The following is a 21,922-nucleotide window of genomic DNA, read 5'->3' on the forward strand; positions in this document are numbered from 1 at the left end:
CTCTTGGCTGCAGTGGCTGCGTGTGCAGGCAGTCTTAGCTTTCCTCCTGTCTTGTCTGCTCACTTATTCCTGGTTGCCCACTTTTATATGTTTCAATGTGCGGGTCTCTCAGGGATGCCTCGGTACTGACAAGGGTCTTGTCTGTTGAATTATAGTTGGTTAAATTGTTGAAAATTCGCCCGGCTGGGCGTGGCTCAGCGGTTGAGCATCGACCTAGGATCCAGGAGATCAGGGTTTGGTTCCCTGTCAGGGCACATGCCTGGGTTGCGGGCTAGACAGCCGATCAATGACTCTCCCATCACTGATGTTTCTATCTCTCTCTCTCCCCCCCTCCTTTCCTCTCTCTGAAATCAATAAAGATATACTTTAAAAATAAATAAATAAATAAATTGTTGAAAATTCATAGAGAAAAGCCAAGGGGATCTCTCAGGTGGCCATTCCTCTAAAGGTGAATTAATTGGTATTTTTAGAGCATCTCACCCAGAAGCAGAATATACATTCAAGTGCACAGATTATTTTCCAGAACACACCACATGTCAGGCCATAAAACAAGTCTCAATAAATTTAAGAAGACTTAAATCATATCAAGCCTTCTCTGACCACAATGGTATGAAATTAGAAATCAATTACAAAAAGAAAACTGAAAAACACACAAACACATGTAGGCTCAGTAATGTGCTACTAAACAATGAGATCAAGAAAGATATCACAAGATACACTTTGAGTCAAGTGAAAAAGAACACACAACCCAAAATCAAAGCAGTTGTAGGGGGGAAATTAGAGCAATAAAGTCCTACCACAGAAGAAACAAAAATCTTATAAACCATCTAACCTTACACTTATAGGAACTAGAAAAACAAGTAAAGCCCAAAGTGAGTAGAAGGATGAAAATGGTAAGATCAGAGCATAAATTTTTTAAAAAAGATCAGTGAAAGCAAGAGCTGGTTCTCTGAAAACATAAACAAAACTGATAAGCCTTTAACCAGACTCACATTGCAAAAATTGAGAAGACTGAAATTATTAAAATCAGAAATAAAAGAGATCCGACAACTGACTCCACAGGTATAAGAAGACTGTAAGAAAATACTACAAACGTTTATATACCAACAAAGTGGACAACCTGGAAAAAGTGAAAAATTCCTAGAAACACCAAATCCTCCAAGACTGATCTGGGAAGAAACAAAAAATCTTAACAGACCATTAAAGTGCTAATGAAATCAAATCTGTAATAAAAAATCTCCTAACAAAAAAGGTCCTGAACCAGATGGCTTTACCAAACATTCAAAGAATTAACACCTATCTTTCTCAATCTATTCCAAAGAATTAAAGAGGAAAGGCTCTCAAACTCATTTTACAAGGCCAGTATACCCTGATAACAAAATCGAAGAAAATTATAGGCCAATGTCCCTGATGAACATAGAGGAAAATCCTCAACAATATATTAGCCAGCTGAATTCAGCAATACATTAAAAAGATCATACACTGTGATCAGGTGGAAGATACTCCCAGGATGCAAGATTGGTTCAAAGTGAACAAATCAATTAACATGATAGATATACCACATAAATAAAATAAAAATAAAAATCACATGATCATATCAGTAGATGCAAAAGCATCTGACAGATTCCAACATCCACGCATGATAAAAACTCTCAATGAAGTGGGGATAGAGGGAATAAACCTCAGCATAATAAAGATCATATATGACAAACCCACAGCTACCATCATACTCAATGGGGAAAAGTTGAAAACTTTTTCTTTAAGATCAGGAACAAGACAAGAATGTTCAAATTCACTACTTTTATTCAACGCAGTAGAAGTCCTAGCCACAGCAATCAGATAAGAAAAATAAATAAAAGGCATCCAAGTTAGAAAGGAAGAAGTAAAACTCATTATTGGCAGATGGCATGATACTACATACACAGAATCCTAAAGAATGCACCAAGAAACTATTAAAACTAATAAATGAATTCAGCAAAGTAGCAGGAAACAAAATTAATATTCAGAAATTGTTTGCATTTTTATATACCAATAATGAACTCTCAGGAATTAAGAAAACAATCCCATTTACAACTGAATCTAAAAGAATAAAATACCTAGAAATAAACTTAACCAAGGAGGTAAAAGACCTATACCTGGGAAACTAGAAGACATTGAAGAAATAAAAGAAGATGCAAACAAATGGAAGGACATTCTGTGCTCATGGTTAGGAAGAATTAGCTTTGTTAAAATACCCAAACTACCCAAAGCAATCTACAGATTCTATGCAATCACTATCAAAATACCAATGGCATTTTTCACAGAATTAGAACTAAGAATCCTAAAATGTATGTGGATTCACAATAAATCCGTATAGCCAAAGCAATAATGAGAAAGAAGAATAAAGCTGGAGGTATCATGCTACCTGTAATCAAACACTACAAGGCTATGGTAATCAAAACAACATGGTACTGGCATAACAACAGACATGAAGATCAATGTAACAGACTAGAGAGCCCAGCCATGCTTCTATTGTCAACTAATATATGAGAAAGGAGGCAAGAATATACAATCGAATAAAGACAGTGTATTCAATAAATGGTGGGCAAATGACAAACATGCAAAAAGATGAAACTAGACTTTTTAAAACTAAAACAAATATAAACTCAAAATGAATTAAAAACATAAAAAAGGCATTAAACTCTTTGAAATCAGTCCTAGCAATATTTTTTTTGATATGTCTCCCCACACAAGGGAAACAAAATAAAAAATGGGACTGTATCACCCTAGCTGGTTTTGCTCCGTGGTTAGAGCATCGGCCTGCGGACTGAAAGGATCCCAGGTTCGATTCTGGCCAAGGGCACGTAACTCGGTTGCAGGATCAGCCCTGGTCAGGGCGGGAGTGGGGGGCAATCACTCGATGTGTCTCTTTCACATCAATGTTTCTCTCTGTCTCTCTCTCTCCCTTCTACTCTCTCTGAAAAAGAAATGGAAAAAATATCCTTGGGTGAGGATTTAAGAAAAAAAAAAAAAAGGGACTGTATCAAACTAGAGTTTTTGCATAGTAGAAAACTATCAACAAAACAAAAAGAAAGCTTACTGAATGGGAAAATATATTTGCTAGTGATACATTCAATAAGAGGTTAATATCTAAAATTCCTAAAAAACTCATACAACTTAACACCAAAAAACCAAACAATCCAACTAAAAACTGAGCAGAGGGTCTGAATAGACATTTCTCTAAAGAAGACATTCATATGACCAATAGACATATGAAAAGATGCTCAATGTCACTAATCATCAGAAAAATGCAAAGTAAAACCACAATGAGATATCACCTCACACTTGTCAGAATGGCTATCACCTATAAATCAACAAACAAGTGTTGGCAAGGGTGTGTAGAAAAGAGAACCTTCGTGCACTGTTGGTAGGACTCTAAATTGATGCAGCCACTGTTGAAAACAGTATGGAGATGGTTCCTCAAAAAACTAAAAATAGAACTACCATATGCTCCACTTTTATCTGAAGAAATACCAACCATGAATTTGAATAGACATATGCATCCCTATGTTCACTGCAACATTACTTACAATAGCCAAGATATGGAAGGAAGCTAGGTGTCCACTGATAGATGAATGGATAAAGAAGATATGGTACATATATACAATGGAATAATAAATAAAAATAAAATAATAAACAACACAGACACAAACTCATAAATATTGAGAGAACAAATTGATGGTCTCTAAATCAGAAAGGGGTTTGTGGAATGGGTAAAAATGTGAAACGGATTCAGAAGTACGAACTGCCAGTTATAAAAACAGTCATGGGGATGTAAAGTACAGCATAAGAATATATTTAGTAATATTTTAATAACAATGTATGGTGTCAGATGGGTACTAGACGTTTCAGGGTGATCATTTCAGAAGTTATTTAAATATCTAATCACTATGGTGGACATGTGAAACTAATGTAATATTGTATGTCAATTAGAATTGAAAAATAAATTTTTTTTAAAAAAGAAAGCAATGATTAAAAATGTTAACTAAGATTCTAGAGCAAGAATTTTGTGGAAAAACATCTTATAAGCCTTAATTTTTGGAAAAAGAAACCATTATTCTTATCACTTGACAAAAGTAAATAGTTTGTACACTTTGATTTTAAAAAAAGAATAGTATGGACAACATAACTGAACAAATAAATTAGTAATTTCATTTAAAGTACTATTTCATATTTCAATTTTCCCTCTGTCCAAATTTTTTATTACAGTCACTGACAAGCAGGACAACTGATGGATTTAAAACTTTTGTGTGTATGAAAAAAATGCTATAGAAGGATGCAACAGGAGGAGACATGGGGTGGTAAAAATCTGCAAGACTTTTTTCAAGAGACCAGGTTTAAGCACTTGGGTAACCTCTCTGAGGGTTTGTTTTCTCATCTGTAAAATGGGGATACCACTATTTACCATGCAGGACTGATATTAGGATTAGGTAAAAAAGAGTAACCATAAAACCTTGCTTCTATTGGGAGGAAGAAGAATTGAGGATAAATGCTTAATATGGATCGAAAAAGTCTAATAATATCCTACATGCACACATATCTGTTAACCTGTCTAGTAATTATATTTTAGAGATAAAGCCTTTACTTGTTTAATGGTGAATGTAGTACCATGCCAAATACACAATAAAGAACTTTTTCACTGAAGTTATTACAGGACAACTTATGTATGTGAACCTCAAGTCTCAACGAGGTAGTATATTCACCATTTCTATTAATTCAATGTGAGAATTACCATTAAACACTAAAAATAAAAAGCCAAATTTAGATTGCTTAAAAATAGGTACTGTTTCTAGTTCTGTTTTGTTTTTAAAGCATAAGGTTTTTATGAATCTTGAGTTCTTGACTTGTTATATAAACTTGTGCACAAATGTTGGCTCTGAATTAAAAAAAAAATTAATAGCTTTCAAGGATTCAAGGAATTCATCCAAAATAGCACCAAAACTAAGCTAGAGAAATACTCTCTGAAAGCCCAAACTTTGATATCTATTATAAAATCAGCACTTACCTCATCATACATGAACTGTAGAGTCAGAGCAGACTTGCCAACACCGCCACTGCCCACCATGATGACTTTGTGTAAGGCCAAAGAATTCTGACCCTTGGGCTTATTTGCAGCCATCCTGTATCAGAGTTTTCACCAAAGGATTAAGAAGAATCTAAAAAGAATGAGAGAATAAGTAATGCTCAGTACATTCTTCTTCAGAATTCCAGTAAAGGAAAGAGATATTATATCCGTATGCTTCAAGAAATTAGTTTTCATCCTGCAGTGATTTTAAACAGATGGCAAATGAAGTATGCTCATTTAAGGGAAGAACAACTTACCAGAGAAAACCATGACAATAAAACAAGTATATAACTCAAGGGCATTTCTCTTATAATAGTTTTCAGTAATGAGCTGTGACCAAAAGTGAAAACTTACCAGTAAAACTACATGTTGACGATAATAGAGTTGTATGAGAATATAATCACACAGACTGTGAAAACTGGCTAAATGATCACTTTGTTTTCATATTAACCTTTATTGGTAATAATTGAAGAGATGTTTCTTCTAATTCCAGTAAGAAACTGGACAACAAAAAAGACTGCCAACTAAAAAGCTTGCTTGCTTACTTTTAGTTTAGAAAAGAAGAAACTGCATCCCAACAATTTGGTGGTAGAATTATCAATAGAATCCAACACCGTCTACCCCAACTCCCAAGTATCCCATCACTGGAACGTCGCTGTACCTTGGGGTGGATGGCCAATAAACAAACATTCAAAGGCCTGGATCTTGTGTGCCCTTCCTTGGAACATTTATCATTTGTTTACTACATGCCTGTGCTCAGTGTGGAAAGGCCAGGTTGCTCCAGAAGCTGTAGTGGTGAGGTACATTAATGGCACTCAGTTACCTTTGGCCATGGTACCAGGCCTTAGAAAAGGAGGCTATGAGGTCACAACAAACACTGAGTCTGTGTAGAGGACAAGCAAGGAGAGTTTCTCTTATTAGAAGACCCAGGGGACTGTACCCTTCCTTCTCATCATCTCTTTGACTTACTTTTGCCACAGACACACCTTTCCCAAGTTGCAACTCATAGGACTACACCCCATCCTGCCTACCTCCCTATACTGTGCTAATCTCTCCCAGTTTGGCTGCATCAGATGCACACTAGTCCCCTTCAGTTCTTCATATACTCTTCTCCATCTCTTGGCCTTTGCTATGCAGTTTCTTCCATTTGGCACATTCTCAGTCTAGCTGGCTAACTCCTCTGTTTTGGGGTCTCAGCCTTACCTGAAACTCTGAATCTAAATTAGGTTCTCCCCTGCCCTTTGTTCTCTCCTTATAGTACCTGATACTTTTCCTTCATAACTGTTACCAAGTTGAAATTGCTTGAGTGTGTTCATTGTTTAATAGGGGTCTTCTTCCCCAATATACCAGAAGTAACTGGAGTACAGGGGCCATGTCTATTTGGGTTACTTTATACTTAATGTAACTAACATGGCTTGACAAAACCAGCCATTCAGTTCATAAGCGTTGAATGAACAAATAAATGTTCGAGGTCTGACTTAACTTTGACAAGTGCTTTAAACACTACTGGTGTAAAGTAGCTGTTGCTACGACAGACTCAATCACGAGTCTGGGCAAGGACAGTCTGCTTGGAATCTGTGCCTCTCACGCTACCTGTACAGGGCATTCAAGACCTGGGCACTGCTTTATGCTGCACCTAGAAATTATGTCCATATGCCTATTTGCCAATACAGAAAAGTATTAAGAAATACACCCCCCAATCTTGTTATCCATTTAACAAGAACATGGTAATATCTTTTGAGACTGCTTTTAATCTATATAGAGAATAACTGAGATCATACTATATATGTAATTTCTGATCCTGTTCTTATCATTATATCATAATCATTTTAGCAGAAGCAGCTTGAAATGTGAAACATGATAAAGAATCTATGCTTGGAGGCTAGAAGTTCAATTCAACTCAAAAAACAGGATCGAGTCTTTCTTTTTCCTAGATACCAAGAACATGATCATTAGATTCTGAACGAGTATCCCTGCTCAGAAATAGTGAAAATAGTATACTTCAGATAAGTAATGAAAAGTGAAAAATACCAAGTTTATAGAGCATGCTGTTGCAGGTGTGCCTAAATAAATTAGGAAATTACTCTCTTACTCTTATGATCCTTGCCTGGCAGCTGTAATCATTTCACAGCTACGTAACTACTGCTTTATTTTCAAAACAGAAAGTACCACATGAACTCAGGGTGTTACCATATCAATTAATACCCTAAAATTGTGTGTGTGCAGTTTTTAAAGCAAAACATTTAGCAGTTACACCAGCTGGGTTAAAACACTTTTCCTTCTAGAACAATTTAAATATAGCCTGTGACTTAGGAAAGGCAGTGGGTACCAAAGACAGTTTTCCAAAGTGCAATTATTACCTAATTATGAGCTGCACATCCCATATTTTCAAGAGGCTATTCAGGAAAAGCTCCCTCCAAAAATATACTCTTCTCCCCACTTCAAAACCTTGGTATTCTACAATTTAGCTCCCAATCCCTAGTCTAGACGCTATTTTGATGGTAAATAAGCAAAACCCCTACCTACCTGGAACTTCAGACACACACACACATATACAAGAAAATTCCATTTTTTCATGCTAAGTGCAACAAAGAAAATAAGGGGGCAATGGGATTAAAAAGTAGGGGGGAAGGGCTACTTTAACTGGAAAGGTCAAGGATGCTATCTGAAGAGAGAGCATGTGAACCAAGATCTGAATTTTATAAAGAACTCAGCTCCAAGGGAAGAGCATTCCAGGCACAGGGAGTAACAAATACAAACACCTAAGATGGCAGAGGGTTTGTCATACTCTAGGGAACAGAAGGTAAGAGTAGATGGAGCCTTGGGAGGTGAGACTGAGAAGTAGGAGAGGCCAAATGACCAAATGCCCTGAAGGCTGTGGGAAAATGTAGTTTTATTACAATGGTAATGAGAAGACTCTGGAGAGCTTTTAAGCAGGATAGTGACATAATTTCATTTATTTTTTAAAAAAATTACCCTGGCTGGTATGTGAATGGATGCTATAAGTATAAGAATTGAAAGCACAGAAGGCTATCCCATAGGCAATGCAAGAGAGGACAGAGGTTTGGGCAGTAGTAGCAGCAGCAGAAATGGCACTAACACTAGTTGCCCCATTATAACAAGTACTGGTATAAGTACCAATACCATCTATACTGGGATAACAACAAACCTTTACTGAGTCTTCACTAAGTGACGGGCATTGTTCTGAGCACCTTTTACATCTTAACTTAGTTGGGCACCACATTTCATGTATGAACAATCCAATGATATATATACCATTTTAACTTTACTTAAAAGATGAGGAATCTGGGTCACAGAAGATGATTTGCTCAAGGCTCAGCCAGGATTCCAACTGAGGCAGCCTGGCTCTCCTAACCACTATGTTGGTTTGGGATACTTTGAGAGACACAGTAGGCAGGACTTGGTTAACTAGATGGGGAAAAACAAAAGTAACTTCTAAAAATATCTGAATGTGTGGTAAAAGATGAGGAAGGAACATGTCTGGGAAAGAAATCCTAAGTTCTGCTTGTGTACTAGATATCCAACTGGAGTTGCTGAATAGGAAACTGGATGTTCTAATCTGGAGTTCAGGGGTGAGGGTAGAGATGTAATGTGACAATCATCTAAGAGACAGAAATTAATGAAGAAGGAGAGGATGGCTCTACGAGCAAAGTACCCCTAGGTATGAACCCAGGAGAGGAGACCAGGGCACACAGGAATAGGGACATCACTTTCTCTGTAATTGGTGAGGTAAAGCAAAGAATGGGGGTATAGGTGCAGGTAACAGAAAGATTTGGTTATTTCCTTATTAATGGAACCTATATTTCTTTAATGAAATATGAACACATACCTGATTTATTGAGTTGGAATTCAAAAGCAAACCTATCTAGGCAGATCAATGGAATAGAACATATATATAAAGGTGGCATTTCAAACGGGGAGGGGGAAAACATGGAAGATAATTCGATAAATAGTACTGGGAAAATGGTGAGCCATTTGGAAAAAAATAAAGTTGGATCTAGTCTCTTCACAACAATGTAAAAGAATGGGGAAGGCATAAATTTTACATAAAATGTAAAACATAAAATGTCATAAAGCAAGTTTGATAAATTTTAAAATAAAAAAACTTTTACATTTGAAAATGTTCAATTAGCAAAGTAAAAAGAAAATGTTAAACTGAAGAAAAATATTTACAATTCATTTCAAAGGTAAGAGATAATTTCCCTATGTAAAAAAAGTTACTGTAAGATCAGCAACGACAAAGAAATGGGCAAAAAATATGAACAGTCACAGAAAAGGAAATACAAATGGCTCTAAATATTCTCAGCCTTGCTGATAAGAGAAATACAAATAAAATTATATCGGGACACCACACTGTTGTTTTTTTGCCGGGAGTCATTTTAATTGTTTTATATTTTAAAAAATCTTTTTGCCCGGCCGGGCGTGGCTCAGCGGTTGAGCGTCGACCTGGGATCCAGGCGATCTGGGTTCGATTCCCGGTCAGGGCACATGCCCAGGTTGTGGGCTCAATCAATGACTCTCTCATCATTGATGTTTCTATCTCTCTCTCTCCCTCTCCTTTCCTCTCTCTGAAATCAATAAAGATATATTTAAAAAAAAAAAATAAATAAAAATAAAAAATAAAAAATCTTTTTATTGTTGCAAGTATTAGATATCTGCCCGTTTTTTCCCCATTGATCCCCTCCACCCAGCATGCCCCACCCTGCCTTCGCCACACTACTGTGTCCTTGGGTTATGCATATTTGCATAGAAGTTCTTTGATTAATCTCTCCCCACCCACTCCTCCACCCCTGCCTTCCCACTGAGATTCATCAGTCTGTTCCATGCTTCTGTGTCTCTGAATCTATTTTGTTCCTGAGTCTATTTTGTTTAGTAGATTCCACATATGAGTGAGATCATGTAAAACTGAATCAGGAAGAATCAGAAAACCTGAATAGGCTAATAACAACTGACGAAACCGAAGCAGTAATAAAAAAAACTCCCAGAAAACAAAAGCCCTGGTCCAGACGGCTTCACATGGGAGCTTTCTAATTCTTTCAAGTTGTAGAGTTAGTCAGTTATCTAAAAATTTTTCTTGCTTCTTGAAGTATGCCTGTAGTGCTATGAACTTTCCTCTTAGGACTGCTTCTGCTGTGTGCCATAGATTTTGGGTTGTTGTGTGTTTATTTTCATTTGTTTCCAGGAAGTTTTTGATTTCTTTCTTGATCTTTCTTATTGGTAACCCATTCACTGTTTAATAACATGCTATTTAGCCTCCATATGTTTTAATGTTTTTGAGTGTTTTTACTGTAGTTGATGTCTAATTTCATGCCATTTTGATCTGAGATGTTTGATGCAATTTCAATCTTCTTGAACTTGTAGAGACTTGTTTTACATTTAAGGTTATTATTGATAGATACTAATCTCTTGCCATTTTAATTCTTCATGCCTATGTTTCTCTCGATTTCTACTTCTAAATACAGCAGTCCTTTTAACATTTCTTACAATTCTCGTTTGGTGGTGATAAATTCCTGTAGTCTTTTTTTGTCTGGGAAGCTCTTTATTTCACCATCTATCTTGAATGACAGTCTTGTTGGACAGAGCAGTCTTGGTTTCAGACCCTTCTTTTGCATTACCTTGAATACTTCATGCCATTCCCTTCTAGCCTGTAGAGTTTCTGATGAGAAATCAGCTGACAGCCTTATGGGAGCTCCTTTGTAGGTAAGATTGCTTTTCTCTTGCTGCCTTTAATAGTCTCTCTTTGTCTTGAATTCTTGGCATTTTAATTATGATGTGTCTGGGTGTGGGCCTCTTGGGATTCTTCTTGGTTGGAACTCTCTGTGCCTCCTGAATTTGTGTGACTTTTTCCTTGACCAGATTATGGAAGTTTCCTGCCATTATTTCTTCAAACAGGTTCTCTAAACCTTGCTTTCCACCTCTTCCAGCACTCCTATAATGCAAATAGTTACATTTCATGTTGTCCCCCAACTCCCTTAAACTGTCCTCCTGTTTTTCAATTGTTTTTTTTTCTTTTTGGATCTCTGATTGAGTGATTTTTTTTCCACCCTGTCTTCTAATTCCCTCACCTGATCCTGAGATTCCTCTAATCTGCTATTTATTCCTTCCAATGTATTCTTTATTTCTGCTATGTCACTCTTCATTTCCTTCAGTTTCCACATCTTTTTTCATGCTGCTGAGCATCCTTACAATTAGTATTCTGAACTCTGTATCTGATAGACTGCTTATCTCCATTTCATTTAGCTCTTTTTCTGAAGACTTCTCTTGTTCTTTCATTTGGGGCTTGTTTTTTGTCTCCAGATTTTGGCTGCCTGTTTGAGTTTGTTCTATTAGGTAGATCTGCTAGGACTCTCAGTCTTTTTGGAGGGTCTCTGGTGCAGGCCAATGTCACACAGTTTTTGGCTGGCCTTGAGCATCCTGTTTGGAGCTATCAACAACCCTCAGCTTGAGGTCTCCTCTGTGGTGCTGGGTGCATTTGGACAGGACCAAGAGGCACACCAAAGTCTGCTTTTCCAAGGCCCAGATCCAGAAGCAGATCAGGCAAAGACTCAAAACACTCTGAGGTCTGCCTCTGCCTGCAGGATGACCAATCTGATTCTCTTAATGAGCCTCAGGCTGCAGAAACTCCTTAAGGTAGAGCAAGGTTTTCCAGCAAGGTGGGGCAATTGCTTCCCCCCGAGGCAAAAGCAGCATATTTTCTCCCTGAGAAAGATGCCCTCTGCAGTGTGGGGGAATGACTCAGCACAGGACTCCAAAGGGGTGCCCTCTGAGTTCTATTTCCAGAGCCCCAAACCCTATATTCTCTTTACATAACTTCAATCCACTCTGACCTCCCTCTGCTGGAGCCCAATGTGAGTGGCTGCACATGAAACTTTGTGTGTTTGCTCTTTAAGAGGGTGCATTTCCAGCCATCTCTCCCCGGCAGACAGAAACCCGGCTGCTTTTCACAGCCAGATGTTATGTGGGAACCTTTCTCTGTTCTGGTGCTCTTGGCTAGGAAGCCCAGCCTAGAGTTTAGACCCCCGAGTCCTCAGTGGGAACCCCCCAGAGCTGATATATCCCTCGGGACCTTCAGCTGCTGCCTGTGGGAGCCCCACCAGTCCTTTCATGTCTCTGCACTTCCTACCAGTTTCCACTCAGTCTCCACTTTTGGTCCTTGGTTATGATGGTACTCTCCAGATAGTTTTCAGTTGCAATTGATTATTCTGGGTGGTGTTTCTATATTTTAGTTGTAATTCCAGTTTGGTCCCAGGAGAGTGTCAGTGTAGCTTCCACACAGTCTGCCACCATCTTTAATGCCCCTGGGATATCACTGTGTTACTCATCAGATTGATAATAATATGTATGGTAAGGCTCACCAAGCTATAGCTCCTGTTGGTATACTTTTTGAATGTGAGTTAAGAATGGTTTTATGTTTTTCAAGGGTTGTAAACAAATCAAAACCAAGACAAACATGAAACAGAGTGTAATGGCTCACAAATCTAAACTGTTTGCAGAAAACAATCTGTCAATCCTTGGTGCAGAAAAACAGGCACATTCATTGATTGCAACAGAAGTGTCAGTTGGGACACATGGCCATATGCTCTTTACCCATTTATGTGGAGGCAGTTAAAACATATTGTTTTAAGTGAAAAAACTAGATATTGAACAATGTACCTTGTATGCTATGAACTACATAAAAAGATGAGAAAAAATGAATACTAATTTACTTGTTTATATATCTGACATAAAAAAATGCTAACATGAGATTGCCTCTGAGGATGGAAATTAAGTCACTGATGGATGGATGAGGAATGGTGACTTTTTGCTGTACACCATTTTGATTTTTATATTACATGAACATATAATTTGTTTTAAAAATAAAATTGAAATTAATCATAAACCAATAATGTAAGCCCATTTATTCCTTGCACTCACTTAGCAAAAAGCACAATTAACTACCTTCTTGGCACCTTAAATACTCTAGGAATTGAAGGACTGAACCTGAATTTTAATTAAATATGACTTTTCCATGTGTGTGCAAGCATTTGTTTCCCCCCTTCAAGTCATACGACATAGGGAGTCTTGAATTTCAAACTGTTTGATTTATTTGGTTCCTCAATTATTTTCTCTCTTTTACTGTTCTATTTTTAAAAGTGATGTCCTAGAATAATGCTATAGAATCTTTTTGGTTATGAGTGGGCTTCAAGTTTTCAAACTTACTGTTTTTCTTTGCTTCATTCAGAAACTATGGTCACGTACTCCATGTTCACAATGTTCATTTAAATTATGAATTACCTGATTTTCCCTACCTCCCTCATCCCCATGCTTCCTTCTTTCCTCCATCAACAAAGATACTGAGTGCCTAACTTATTATGTAAGGCACTGTTCTAGGCATTGGGGATACAGAGTTGAATTCCACAAGCCTAGGTCCTTGCCCTCATATGCTTAGTTGACGGGTACCCATGCTCTATTAGCTTCCTGTTGCTGCTGTAAAAAATTACCACAAAATTATAGTGGCTTAAAACAAAACAAAATTTACTGTCTTACAGTTCTGGGTGCCAGAAATCCAAAATGAGTCTTAAGGGGCTAAACTCAAGGTGTCACCAGGGCAGGTTCCTTCTGAAAGCTCCAGGAGAGAAATCTGTTTCTTGCTGCTAGAGACTGGCTTTCCTTAGCATGTGGCTGCATCACTACAATCTCTGCTTCTGGGGTCATATATAAAGCCTTCTCCTCTACCTCCTTCTTTTAAGGGAACTTGTGATTACATTTAAGGCCCACACAGATAATCCAAAATAATCATCCCATCTAAAGATGCTTAACTTAATCACATTTGCAAAGTCCCTTCTATCACAGAAGGTAACATTCAGATTCTGGGGATTCAGACATGGGTATCTTGTCAGGCCATTATTTAGCCTACCACACACAGAAAGTGGGTCAAGGCACTTCAGACGACAAATTTCCAATCCATACTCTAAGCTCTTTATTTTAAACTTCAAGAAATACTCTAACAAATGATCTAGTTCTCCAATACTCGATAAGAAATTACCATCAAACACTCTATTGCCCACTAAAAACAAAATACCCAATGGCCTTTGTATTTTCAGAGTTCATTATCTGCTTTAGACTTTCATAATAAAGACACTTATTATTAAGCTTTAGTCTAATAAAAATATTAGCTGGTAAATGTTCTTGCCAACACACTCCTTGCTGCTAGAGATTAAATAAAGCATTTCCTACCCTGGCCAGAGTAGCTCATTGGTTGGAGTGTTGGCGCGTGGCCCTGTGCACTGAAGGGTCTTGGGTTTGATTCCCAGTCAAGGGCGCATACATGGGTTGCAGGTTCAATCCCTAGCCCAGGTTGGGGCATGTGCAAGAAGCAACCAATTGATGTCTCTCTCTTACATCAATGTTTCTCCCTCTTTTCTCCTCCCTCCCTTCCACACTCTCTCTCTAAAAAAAAAAAAAAAAAAAAAAAAATCAATGGAGAAATATCCTCAGGTGAGGACTGAAAAAAAAAGCATTTCCCTCACCTCTAATTCGAGTAGTGCATTATTAAAGATTTATGCTCACTAAAGTTTAGTCCCTATCAAATCATTACAAACCATTACTAATCACAAGCAGATAGCAGCCAAACTGGTGACTCACTTTCAAGCTGGAAAAATATTTCATATAAACAACTCACACATGACACTCCCTATCTATGTTAAGAATATCTGCTCAATAAAAAAAAAACCCTAGGAATTTAGTATAAAATAAACAAATTCAGAAGATTTAGAATATACTTGACCAAGAAAACTATATAAGAATTCTATTTTATAAGGGATTTAAGACTACTTAGGTTTATTGCCAGGCACAGATAATATCACTGGTATATTTTTCTAAACATTTAAAGAACAGGTATCATCAATACTATTTAATGTCCAGGGCATAGAGAAAGCTTCTAAATTCTTTTCAGAGAGCTAGCTTCACACTGATGCAAAGTGCTAACAAAGAGAAACTAAAGGAAAAGTAAATTGTTTAACCTACTGTGTGAATATGGTACAAAAATTCTAAAGAAAAAAAAAGTTACCAGATAGATAAACCAAAGTGACTAGGTGCAATTCAATCAGATATGCAAGAATGGCTTTATAATTTAGAAAGTCAATATAATTCTCTATATGAATAGAAAAATTATGATTATTTCTACAGGATCTGGAATGATAGTTGATAAAATTCAAAGTCTACTGCTTATAAAAACACTTAGTAAAGTAGAAATTTATTCCCATTTACACAGAAACAGGCTACTTTAAAACCCAAACCATAAAACTATAATCATGCTTAATGATAAAATAAAAGCATTTCCATTAATGTCGGGAATAAGATAAGAATGCTCACTATCATCACTCTTTTTAGCATCGTGCTGGGAGTAGTATCTGATAACATTAGAGAAAAATGGTAAATAAGCATTATACTACTGGTAATATGATTTCATGCTTAGGCCAAAGAATCAACTGAAAAACTGCTATAAACAGGAGATTTCAAAGGGTAAATAATATAATACATTAACATTATTTATAAAATGTAATAAAAAGAGTACATAACTAAAAATAAAATTAACACCAACTGATGGGGAACTCAGGAAGTTAAAATATTTTTAGGTTTAGATATATAGTTGATAAGCTTGGTAATTAATGCATGTAGAAAGCTATTGTTCCAGGGACTGGAATGTATAACTGGACCTGTCCTGACTTCAGGAGACCCGCAAGCAATTCTATCTTTGTGTCCCAGGAGGACTGCAAGCGACCAAGATGGAATCTGAGCCATTGTGTTCCAGGCAGAGAAGGTCCACTGCGTAGGATGCAAATAACGAATCACTGTCAGCAGATGAAGGGATAAAAGCTGGACTATAGCTTTTATCCGATTAACCTTTTCCCCTGAATTCCAAACTCCTTACCTATACTTCTCTTCTTCTTATAAAAAGGGTCAGCTTGAGATGAGATATAAGATGGTCTTTTTAGTGTATTCCACCCAAAACTAGGGATTCCCGTCAGCAGTGAGTTGGCACCAACAACCATCAGTTGACAGGTAAAATTCAATATTTCTTCCTGATAAGTTTTTTCTGAGTTAAACACCACAGGCTGCCTGTTGTTAGTGCACGTATGTATTTCTAATGAAATTCTTCACAAATCTGACAGTCATTTTTGTACAGGAGCCACATTAAACTTCTCTGTATTTTAAAAAGTATGTATACATTTGTTTTTAAGTTACGCAAATTAGATTTAAAAGCTTAAAAAATGCAAATTAAGTGAACATAATAGTGGGAGGGAGAAAAAAATCTCAGAATTCTCTTTTATGGGTTTTAATATTCATGTCTATAGTTGCCATGGAACTAATTGAAAAATTTTGCCCAAAATTACACGCTTAACTAGAGCCCACTTACCTAGATTTCAAAACTGGTTAATGACAGTACAACACACAAATTACCATAAGGGAAGGCAGATTGCTAAAGAAACTCCCTCCATTTTTTCTTGGCTACATTAAAATAATAAATCGTATAGATAAGTTGCATTGTAAGTCAACTGAGTTAATATTGAACTATGGTTTGCTTACTACTATTAATTCTCTTTTTCATGAAAAGTCAAATGTGTATTTGAAAAGTACAAACTCCTAAGTTTAAGTTATATTAAAGATAATGTGAAGTTACAAACTAGGAGAAAAATGACTTGACAATCATGAAAATATCTTGTAGCACTCTAGATTTTCCTGACCACGATAGAGTACTGATAAATCTTAATTTGAGATTTGATCATATCTTAAAGTTAAAAATGATAGTAATTTGTGGCATCATAAAACTCAAGTTTCAGTTTGTGATCTGCCTTCTGACTGTATCAAGGACATACTTATAGAAGAACTTTTACATTAAAAGAAACCTAAAGGGATGCTTCTCTCACAGGTGTTTTTAAGTAGAAGTATGAATAAGAATAATCTAGGGAGCTTACATAAAATGTATTTACCCAGGACCTATTCATAAAGATCCTAATTCACCAGTTTGGGATGGGGAGTATATTTATATTTTGTGAAAAGCTGCCTCAATAATTCTAATTTGTATCCTAGTTACGAACCATCACTCTGTATATCCAAAAGTTGAACCATGTGAAGTTGACAACATGCGATCTCCTTTTTACATATAAAAACAGCAATTTCATTTGGTTCATCTAATAGAAAATGGCCAAGGATGATAAACAACTAACATTTACTAAATGTACTACTTTGTATTAGGCACTAAGTTCTTATACCTGCTGATGAAAGTTTGAATTAACACTAGGCAAAATATCCTAGACTTTGTATAGGGGGACAAACAGTTGAGGAAGAGGAGGAGCTGTGTCAGGGATGATGCCACAGGGCAAAATATTGTTATGTTTGGGATAAAGACCACTGGGGTTATAGATGTACTGACTGAGGCAGGAGAAGAGGCTGGAGAACATTAATTTAAAACAAGTCCAACATTTGGCAACTTTCTATAGGGTAAAGGAAGGGACTCTTCTCAGTTGTTTCCAACATTCTAACAGCAAGAATATGGACTAGAATGTATGCCCTATTACTCTAAGTCAGAGAGCAGTAGGAGGAGGTGTGTGTGGGGGGGGGGGGGGCAGTGGGAGAGAGTGAGCAAGAGGGTGCCCTGTCTTTAAGGGGCTTACTTATTGGGTACAGTCATGGCTCATCAGGAATGATCGGGAATCATAGGGTGGGCAGCAGGCCCATGCAAAAGTAAACTTCCAACCTTTTTAAACATTTAAAATTAAAACATTAAACATGTGCACCTAAATTCAAGCAAGCTAGTGGTCAGAAGCAAAGTCAAAGCATCTCATTATCATTTGAGGCTTATAGGCTTCAACTAATATAAAGTACAATTTGAAGATCAAAGAGAGATTTGGAAGGTCCAGGCCCCAAAGAAAGTGAGATTTTTCCTGGGGAATTCATCCAATACAATAGCCTTAAGTATACTAGTCTATTTCTTTCAATTTTACATGTGGTATGATTTTAACAAGCTATTTTCATTTTTACCTAGAAGTTTCATTGCAAGATATTTTTAAAGTCAAGTAAATATGATGCAACTAAAGAACCACAGAAGGCAGTCTTAAAACAGCCCAATTCTCTCATTTTTCATATGAGGAAATAAGGGCCTGAGAAGAGTTAAGTCACTTGCAAGAAATCCCACAAAAAATTGTGGTAGAGTTAAAACTGGAACTGACTCAAGATGGTATGATCCAGCATATTCTATGCACCTGTGCCAGTGTAGCTGGAGCAGACGTGAAACCACCATGTACTTGCAAATAACTTTTGAAGCCAATGTCCTTTACCCTCATTTTTCACTCTACCTTTAAATCTGTGGTTAAGTTCAAGGGATGGGCTGAGCATGTTTGTTTTATTTGGTAATTGGGACCCACTTACAGGCTTCCACATTAACCAAGCCATCATCATACTGGAGGACTGAGTTTAACCAAGTAAGTCTGAGCTAACTAACCTTCTGAGGGACTGGCCTCAATGAGATCTAGTAGTGTCATGTTATACCGGGTATTCAAAAACATGGTCTTGGTTACACAGTGACAGGTGCTATATGAAGGCAAAGAGACTTGTTACAATAGGCTCTCTTTAACAACAAAACATTCTGGTTGCCAGACAACTGGCTAATAAATCACATTTCTTCCTTTCTGGGTTCTTGCTGTTCTCAAGGATCAGTAGTAGCCTCAAAGAGAATCATCTAATCCCAAACTACTGAACCTCGACTCTAAAGGTTTGAAGGGAAAAAAATAAACTATTAAACCTCTTACATGCTATTTTATAAGATTTCACATTAAGAAACGGAAAGCATGAATAGATGTGTCCTGTATTTGTTCAATTCCAGGAGACTAAATTCTTAGGCCTAAGTAGAGTTGTCATTCTCATAAACGCAAGAAACAGAAGCAAGAAAATTCATGTGGTTCTGAACTTTGAATTGCTAAGTATATTTCAGTTGGCAGGATGCAAATATAAAGCATGGGAACAAATAAATTATCAGAATAGGGGTTTTGACCCTGCTACCCCTAAAAAACTATATACTAACTAAAATACCAAAGGAACTCATACAAAGCCATTATTAATGTTGTCTGTCATTTATGTAAGTGCACCCTATCACCATAAGAAGTAAAATTACTTTGACATGGCTTACTTAAAATTCTTCAAAACTCCATATTGAGCTTAGGTCAAAATCTAAATTCCTCGATGCTGCCTCTCTACTCATTTACTTTTTCATTCTTCTCCCCTGAAAACTTACATACCTTGATCCTGATGAATTTTTCAATTTCTAATAATGAAATATTTGTGGACAATTTAAGGAAGTTTGGCTTAAATGATAACAAGTGAAGTGGACTTGTAGGTAGTTGAAGAATGGCACCAAGAAAGATTAATAGTCTATATGTAAGGATTGGCATGCCATAGACTGGGAGAAAATTTTTAGAATTTAAAAATAAAATAACTGAAAAAAAGAGAAAGAGAGGCAGATTTTAGCTCCCTGGCAGAATCTTTCTTATTACTTATTACAGTAAAAAATGGAAATGACCTGCTCAGCTGTTGTGGCTCAGTGGTTGAGCATCAACCTACGATCCAGATGGAGGTTCGATTCCTGGTGAGGGCACATGCCCGGGTTACAGGCTCAATCCCCAGTAAGGGGCGTGCAGGAGGCAGCCAATCAATGATTCTCTCTCACGTTTCTATCTCTCCTCTCCCTCTCCCTTCCTCTCTCCGAAATCAATAAAAACATATTCTTTAAAAAATGGAATGACCTGTCTGTAAGCTCCCATCAAAGAACTCAAACAGAGAAAGGGACGTGGTGTAGACTGAGCTAATTAAATTTAAATTTCTTCTCTATAAATACACATTGCAATTATCTCTAAGACAAATTTAATGTATGTTTAATATTTTTAATCAATGGTGAAAGAAGTTCTTGATCTACACAATTTGATTTAAACATTTTCAATTAATAGACTTTTGGTGATGTAACTGTGTACATAAAGGTAAAGAAAGCTATTTAAACAGAACCTCTTCTGTGAAGCATTTCCATTCTTCTAACTGCTTTCCAGGCCTGATTCCTTGGTAGTTCCAGGGCATTCTAGAAAAACATCTATCACCATGCTAATAATTGGGAGCTTTTCAACAGCAAAGAACTTTTTTCAGTTTTGTAATCCCAGCATGTAGCACAGTATCTAGCAAATAACTACTATAGACATACACATTTGGAAAAAAAAATAATAAACTCTAGAAAATTACTTTGGAAACAGGTAATCAGTATGCGTAGAATTCTGAGACATTCCTTTAGGAAGAACAGGAATCCCAGTTAAGAACTACTGACTGAGGAGATGGGGCAAAGAAAAGTAGAGCCAGCAAAGGAGGCAGACAGCTCTCACATCTGAAAATGCTATGTTGCATTACCTGGAATTACAATGTATTATGCACTATGGTCAAATTGAACACTGGTCTCAGAAGCTAAGTTTGCTTTTACAAGACTAATGTTAAAAAAAAAAAAAAAAAAAGCTCCTGAAAAAAATAAAACTGTTAGAATTCTAAGTTAAGCTAATACTTAATGCAATTTTCTTAATAAATTAATACACCATGTCAATCTTATATAACGTTTGACTAGAAATTCAATCTTCTGATAATCTGGAAAAACATCTATCACCATGCTAATAATTGGGAGCTTTTCAACAGCAAAAAACAGCAAGTGGCAAATCTCTGCAAAACTTTTTTTGCTTCTTATATATGTATTTTGAGGCTTAGGAGTTTCAGGGACATTAGATGTGCTATATGTTCTTATACTCAACCCAGTAGGTTTATGTATATAATGTTTACAGTGACTGAACTGTATCTGCAAATTAACTGAGGATATGAATATCCTGGTTCCCTTCAATCTGGGAGTATGAGGTATCAGCCACACATGGAGATTCTCAAACCAGAGCAACAGAAAAGGAGCCCAAATAGCATCAGAGAGTGGTAATTCAGTCCACGGGGGGGCCTCAGGCGACCTTAATTCCAGGACAAAAGCAAGTGCTTGTTATAACACCTGACAGAGAAATTTGCACAGATTGGTGCCTGTGGGAGGGGCCCTTCAGCAGAAATTCGGAGCAGTAGAAGGGTCTGAGTGAACCACCCAGTGAATCTCGATTATTCTCTGAAATAACTTTTAGCAGAGAGCAGGAAGGGGAGAAAGAGATTGAATCCTCCCCACCTGGAGCGAAAAAAATACGCCCCTTCGCCCACTTGTGGATGGGCTGTGGGCTGGAAATCTGAACCTGAGCGGCTGGGCCTGACCACACAGGGGACTCCGACATCTGGTCCAGTGGGACTCTGCGCAGAAGCCCTGTCCAGTGAGAACCAGTTGTGCGAGTAAGATTAGAGATCCGAGCTGGGCTGTTTTTTTTGTTGTTTTCTTTCTTCCTTTCTTCTCTTTCCTTCCCTTCTCTCCTCTCTTTCCCTTCTTCCTTTCCCTTTTTTACCTTTTTCTTTCTTTCTTTCCTTCCTTCCTTCCGTTCCTTCCTTTCTCTATTTCTTTTTTGGTAATCACAGACCACTAGAGGTGGTGACAAGGTAGTGCAAGTGATGCAGGCAGAGCTGGGGCATTGGAAAGAGAGGAAGTGCCCACTCAACACTTCTACAAGCTACAGGCCCCCCCCCCCCCCAGTATAAATCTGTTGAAACCACCCTGACCAGGACCAGATCCCGCCCCCCACCACCAGCGCAGTTCCGTGGGGGAAGGGAAAGCAGCCCAAAAGCAGACCCCAGCCTTTGGGCTAGGCAGGCCCCACC

At 37.3% G+C, this 21,922-nt stretch overlaps 1 protein-coding gene across 2 annotated transcripts in view; it reads right to left on the reverse strand.

The window, feature by feature from the left end:
- The window catches only part of RALA (RAS like proto-oncogene A), a 72,325-nt gene that overhangs the window by 21,064 nt on the left and 29,339 nt on the right, over nucleotides 1-21,922 (reverse strand). For both annotated transcript variants that reach the window (XM_081147292.1, XM_081147293.1), the window contains exon 2: nucleotides 5,045-5,195. In XM_081147292.1, the coding sequence (XP_081003418.1) occupies nucleotides 5,045-5,158 (114 nt within the window). In that variant the 5' untranslated portion in view covers nucleotides 5,159-5,195. The remainder of the gene's footprint in view (nucleotides 1-5,044; nucleotides 5,196-21,922) is intronic.

The sequence above is a fragment of the Miniopterus schreibersii genome, assembly GCF_964146895.1.
Source record: "Miniopterus schreibersii genome assembly, chromosome: 9".
NCBI lineage: Eukaryota > Metazoa > Chordata > Mammalia > Chiroptera > Miniopteridae > Miniopterus > Miniopterus schreibersii.